General features: G+C 29.3%; 1 protein-coding gene across 2 annotated transcripts in view; it reads right to left on the reverse strand.

Moving 5' to 3' along the window:
• LOC123015653 (octopamine receptor Oamb) overlaps positions 1–6,405 on the reverse strand; it is a 90,514-nt gene that overhangs the window by 8,404 nt on the left and 75,705 nt on the right. For both annotated transcript variants that reach the window (XM_044415523.1, XM_044415524.1), the window contains exons 3-4: positions 4,661–4,891; positions 945–1,122 (exon numbers count right to left, since the gene is read on the reverse strand). In XM_044415523.1, coding sequence (XP_044271458.1) covers positions 945–1,122; positions 4,661–4,891 — 409 coding nt within the window. The remainder of the gene's footprint in view (positions 1–944; positions 1,123–4,660; positions 4,892–6,405) is intronic.

Raw genomic sequence — 6,405 nt, forward strand, 5'->3', positions numbered from 1 at the left:
AGCAATTTTAAAGCTTAAGACTTAAAATTTTAGAAAGTTCTAAGACTAAAACATTTTTTGACTCTTATTTTTTAAGAAACTTTAAGCTTATCTTTAAGTTTTTTTTTATTTTTAAAGATCTTCACTTTGATTTTTTCTAGAAAAAAAAACAGAAATTTTTGGGATTTAGCAATTTTTGTTTCAAAATTCTCAATATCTTTGTCAAACAACGACGACAATTTAATTGTTTATTGTTTTTTTTCCAATGCTTGGGGTCAATCACCAACAAGATTACGAATAGTACAAAAACTAAAAAATCACCAAAAAAGAATTTATTCACAACTACATTGATTTGTTGAAAAACTGTATTGTTATTTAAATAAAAGTTAGTTATTTACATTTCGTTTTATTACATATTTGCTGTTGTATTTGAATTTATTTGCGGTCGATTTCCAAGTTGGTCCAGATCTGAATGCTTTGACGGGTTGTTGCGGCTTGGTCCTCATCTTTAATAACCACAAGAAGCGCACTAAATTTAATCAGTCCAGTTTACTTTCGAGCGAGTTGAGATGTTTATCTAAAGTTGCGATCTTGTGAAAGACGAGAGGACATTCAATTTGGTAACTTCCAGTTGCAGTAACAAATTTGTGTAACATCAGAGAAACTTAAATGAAATCAAAATGCAAACATCAATTGATCAAATTAAAATTTTTGTTATTTTGGTTGGCAGCTTTTGGCAGTTTGTGTGCAAATTCGAAATCTGAAATTTCATCAAGAGTAGTCCCGCGGCATGTCATCCTGTCGCTTTGATCCATTTATTTCCTGCCTTTCACATCCACTAATTAAACTAAACATTAAATGCAACAGCAGCGATCAACTTAATGAAACACAATAATTAACGAAATTTTACGAAAAATCGACACAAAAACACAAGTCAAGGTCGAGTTTTGTCACAACTAACGAACCTTTGGTCGTCCTAAATCCCTGGTTAATTGCCCTGGTGGTTCTTATAGCCGCTCGATAAATCCTCCAGTAGAAGAACAACATGACAAACATCGGTATGTAAAAGCTACCAAGGGCTGAATACACAACATACCCTGCCTCGTTAGTCAGTTCGCACTTCCACGGACAACGCCTTTCAGTCTGAAATAAATTTCAACAAATCAATTTCTATTTTTAAACCAACCCCAAATGTGACATTTTGTACATTATTCAACTGCACATCAATAATTTAAAATTTTAGCACAGATTTGCATTAAACATTAAGGGTCGTGTCAATTTCAATTAACAAAAAATTGGACTCTAAAAGAGTAATTCCATGCCAAAACGATCAATTTTAAAACTCATTGTTTCTGGTTTTCGTAAATTTGAAATATGTCATAGAACGCGGGAAAATAAGTGATACGTATTCCACCATTTTTTTTTTTAATGTATCTTGAAAAAACATGGATGTAAAATTAAGTATCTCAGAGCAAAAAGAATTTTTATCTAAGAACAAATCAACATATTGAAACGACTTTTTTTTTAAATAATAGATATAAGTAGCTACACTACGGACGTAATAATACATGTATTCTAAAAATTTGTTATTAACAAATAATTTAAAAATATATTGTTTAAACAAAAAATAAACAATTAAACAGGTTTTTAAGATTCCCAAATGTTAAAACTTTCATATTTTTACTATGTCTTCACATAAGTTTCAAAACGGACGTTTTATACATGTCTGAAAAAAAATTTTTTTGAAAGCGTTGCATAGTGCCCTATTATTAACTTATTAACATTTATTTTTCAAAAAAACCGTCATTCAAAATTGTGATATTTTTTTATAAAATTTTGCACTTTTTTTAAAGTGAATATCTCAAATTTTTTTCTTCTCTTGTTTACTTCTCAAGATTTTAACATTCCTCAAGCTATTCACCACTATTCGAGATTTTAAACTCTTTACAAAATTTGAATTTACAAAATTATGTGTTCACCTCACATCTTGAGTTTTTTACACCCAAAAATCTAATATTACGAGACTTTATCACCGTCACTCAATATTTGATGAATTTTTTTTGAAATCTTGACATTTTTCAAGATCTCTACGTTAGCAATTTTTTCAAAATTTTACTTTTCATATTTAAAATTTACTTTTTTTTCTGAAATTTCTTCAAAATTCTGAAGTTTTTTTTTGAAGATTTCTACATTTGAAATTTATATTCTACTTTTTGGGCTTCTCTGTAAAAAGCTGTTGAAATTTTTATTTAAAATCTCATCTTGATTATTTCACACGATATTTATGTTTTCAAAACTCCCATATCCTAAATTTCTCACTGTTTCTCAAGTTTTTCATCACTTTTCAAGGTCATTAAGACAAAATGTTTTATTCGCTCTTTTAAAGATTCTACATTTTGTAAGTTTTGAAGAAAAATTTTTGTCATTCAAAATTGTGATATTTTTTTATAAAATTTTGCACTTTTTTTTAAAGAAGAACATCCTTTTGGATGTTCCTTGAATATCTCAAATTTTTTTCTTCTCTTGTTTACTTCTCAAGATTTTAACATTCCTCAAACTATTCAACACTATTCGAGATTTTAAACTTTATACAAAATTATGTGTTCACCTCACATCTTGAATTTTTTACACCCAAAAATCTAATATTACGAGATTTTATCACCGTCACTCAATATTTGATGAATTTTTTTTGAAATCTTGACTTTTTTCAAGATCTATACGTTAGCAATTATCAGATTTTTTCAAAATTTTACTTTTCAAATTTAAAATTTTCTTCTGAAATTTGTTCAAATTTGTGAAGTTTTTTTTTGAAGATTACATTTGAAATTTATATTCTACTTTTTGAGCTTCTCTTTAAAAAGCTGTTGAAATTTTAACTCCTATATCCTAAATTCCTCACTGTTTCTCAAGTTTTCCATCACTTTTCAAGATCTTTAACATATTTAACATATATTTATTCGCCCTTTTAAAGATTCTACATTTTGTAAGTTTTGAAGAAAAAATTATGTCAAAATATTTAATCATATCTTAAGGTTTTTATTATAATTTTATAATAACTTATTAGCATTTATTTTTCAAAAAATATCAATAATAAATACAAATTCCTCGGTTAATCTAATTTTTTTTAATTCTATTTTCTGATATTACATGCCCTGTCACGTTGGTCCGGGAATTTTGACACACTCTGTATAGCAAAACGTAACATGTGAAATATTTACTCAACCAAAGAATTTGTTTTTATTATTGATATTTTTTGAAAAATAAATGCTAATAAGTTATTAGAAATTATGTGTTTTCTTTAGAACAGTTTATTAGTACGGTAATTGGTAATTTTTTTATTTAATTTCCAAGGAAACGCTACTTTCAGGCGATCTTAAACGATCTCACAAAAAAAATTTCAGCCATTTTTAAAACGTTCGTCTTAAAACTTATATGAAGACATAGTAAAAATGTGAGAGTTTTTACATAAATTTATAACAATATATTTTTAAAATATTTGTTAATAAAAAAAATTTATAATACATGTATTATCACGTCCGTAATGTACCTATTTATATCTATTATTAAAAAAAAATCGTTTCAATATGTTGATTATTTTTGCTCCGAGATACTTAATTTTGTACATCCCAGTTTTTTCAACATACATTGAAAAAATAAAAAACAGTGGAATACGTGTCACTTATTTTTACACATTCTATAACATATCACAAATTTACGAAAATCAGAAACAATGAGTTTGGCATGGCATTACTCAAAACTGTCTAAATTATAATCAACAAAGTTTATTAAATTTTTTCGTCTCGAGCAAAATTTAACGCACAATAAATCTCCAAGTTTAGCTACTGAAAATAATGTGCAAATAGACTTTTTCATGTGTCGAAAAACTTGACATAAAAGCTCGAACTAATAAAGCCTCCGTGTTCTGAATTAAATCAAAAGCTCATTTTTTCTGACTTTCTTGCACAAGAATCATCCCGGGAGGAGAGTCATAAATAATTGTTGTTCTTGAAATCGATGCAAAAAGCTTCCATATTCACAATAAAATGCAATTACAAAAGCTCTCTCGTTGGAAATCGAAACTGCGGACTCGCCACATTTGTATAACCCGGACGAATTTAAAGTCACGAAATGCAATTATTACACCGGATTTTTTTCCCTTGGAAATATTGAGATTTCGAGCATGAAAAATCGAATTAAAAGCCGGAATTTAAAGTTTCGCAAAGTTTGTTTGAAAGAAACTTAGGTACTTGCCAAAGCACATATCATAAAGATTCCCAAACTGCGCATTTCGACCCCAAGAAATAACTTTGCTACAATCCGAGATATTGCTTTAGGACAGAGTTTAGGTCTCAATAATATCTCCTAAGGGAGGAGTCCCGTCTTTAAACGCAACTAGTTAACTTGTTTTGTGCAAATTTAATTGATTTTTTCGGCGTTAAATTTTTTACTAGTAATAAAAACTCCTCACAAATTCCTCCAAACTTTATAATTAACAAAGTTGATTAAAATTTTTATCATTCCAGACACTAGAATTTAGTCAGTCCTTGACTTATTAAAAACAAACAGCTCTCCGAAATTAAAAAAGACTTTAGTTTAAGCTCTTACCCTTTCAACCCCTGTATTCGTAAATGGAATTTTAAACAGTAAACAAGGGTTTGTTGTTGCAAAATAATCGACCCACCTCTTTCCATCCGACCAGGGGAGGAAAACAAATCACAAAACTGAGCACCCATAAGCCGGCGATTAAAAGCTTGGCTCTGGATGGGGACATGATGCTGGGGTATGTGATGGGACGCGTCACGGCGACATAACGGTCCAGGGATATGGCACACAGATTGAGAATGGACGCTGTGCACATCCAGACATCCAAAGCCAGCCACATGTTGCACCAAACGTCGCCAAATATCCAGACCTGGAAATTATTAAAGAATTTTAGTTCTAAATATATTGTATCTTTTTGGTGTTTGCGACCGATTTTTACCAAATGTTTCGTACTGCGTCCCCCTTCCTAAGTAACTAAGAAAAGCAAAAACGAGTAAAACGGTGATTTATTTTAATTAAAATGAATGAATATAGCAAAATCTTATTGTCGCATGTTTAAACATGTTTACATTGCAGAGACAATAGAAAGAAACTTTTGCAAGTCAGATAGTGCAAGGTTTAGAAGAGAGTAAGCGGCAAAGCCGCGAGCCCCCTTTAAACTTTGAGTCTTTTTCCAGACTCAGATTTTTTAATTTAATAATTTATTTAGAATTTTTTTTTCAAAATTATGATTTTTATCTTTCCTTTGTTCTAAACTTTTAAATAGTTAAACCTTAAAACAAAAAAAGCACAGTTTTTATTTTTTATAATGAATCTTTTCCTAGAGATGTTAGAAATTATAAAAATGTTACTTTTTATTTTCACAGAGTATAGGAAAACAAGTTAGAAAAACATAAAAAAGGTGTCATTTTAAAATTTTCTACCAATTTTGGTCGATTTTAAACATTTTTTTTTTCAAAGAAACAATAATTTCAAAAAATCAATACAGAATAAACTAGACAAATGAAAGATTTTAAAGTCAACACAAATAATGATTTCTTATTACGGTGAAAGCCTTAGAAAAAAATAAAAATCTGATAGTGTGAAGTCAAGAAGAGAGCAAGCGGCAAAGCCGCGAGTCCCCTTTAAATTTTGCCAAATGCTGATAGTGTGAGTTTCACTTTTCACTATTTTGACAAGACATTTGCGAATCAGATAGTGTGAAATGTCGACAAAATCTGAAAGTGTGAGTTCTAATTTCTTATTKCTGTAAAAAACTTCAAAAATTAAAAGTTTTCGTAATTTGAGATTAACAAATCGTGCATCCACTGATTCAATGTTTTCCAAAGTTGCCAACTTAGTTGTCACTTTGAAATTTCATTAGTTCTTTAATAAATCATAAACTCTTCAATTTACTATGTGGGAAAAAAAACTGAAAAAAAGCACAAAACCGTGTTTTTGCACCAAACGTCACCAAATATCCAGACCTGAAAATTATTAAAGAAACTCTAATTAATTCCAGAAAAAAAATGTGCATTTTTTTATAGTTCGGTACCCATTACTATTTTTATTTTATCACATTTTACTGTTTAATTAGGTATATTTCATGATTCTAAATAATTTGTATCCTGAACGGTGCGACCGATTTTTACCAAATGTTTCGTGCTGCGTCCCCCTCCTAAGTAACTAAGGAAAGCAAAACGAGTAAAATGGTGATTTATTTTAATAAAAATGAATGAATTTAGCAAAATCTTATTGTCGCGTGTTTAAACATGTTTACATTGCAGAGACAATAGAAAAAAACCTTTGCAAGTCAGATAGTGCAAGGTTTAGAAGAGAGTAAGCGGCAAAGCCGTGAGTCCCCTTTAAACTTTGAGTCTTTTTCCAGACTCAGATTTTTTAATT

This window comes from Tribolium madens, unplaced genomic scaffold (genome assembly GCF_015345945.1).
Source record: "Tribolium madens isolate multiple individuals breed KSU strain unplaced genomic scaffold, Tmad_KSU_1.1 Scaffold_19;HRSCAF=116;Tcas5.2_LG9, whole genome shotgun sequence".
Taxonomy (NCBI): domain Eukaryota; kingdom Metazoa; phylum Arthropoda; class Insecta; order Coleoptera; family Tenebrionidae; genus Tribolium; species Tribolium madens.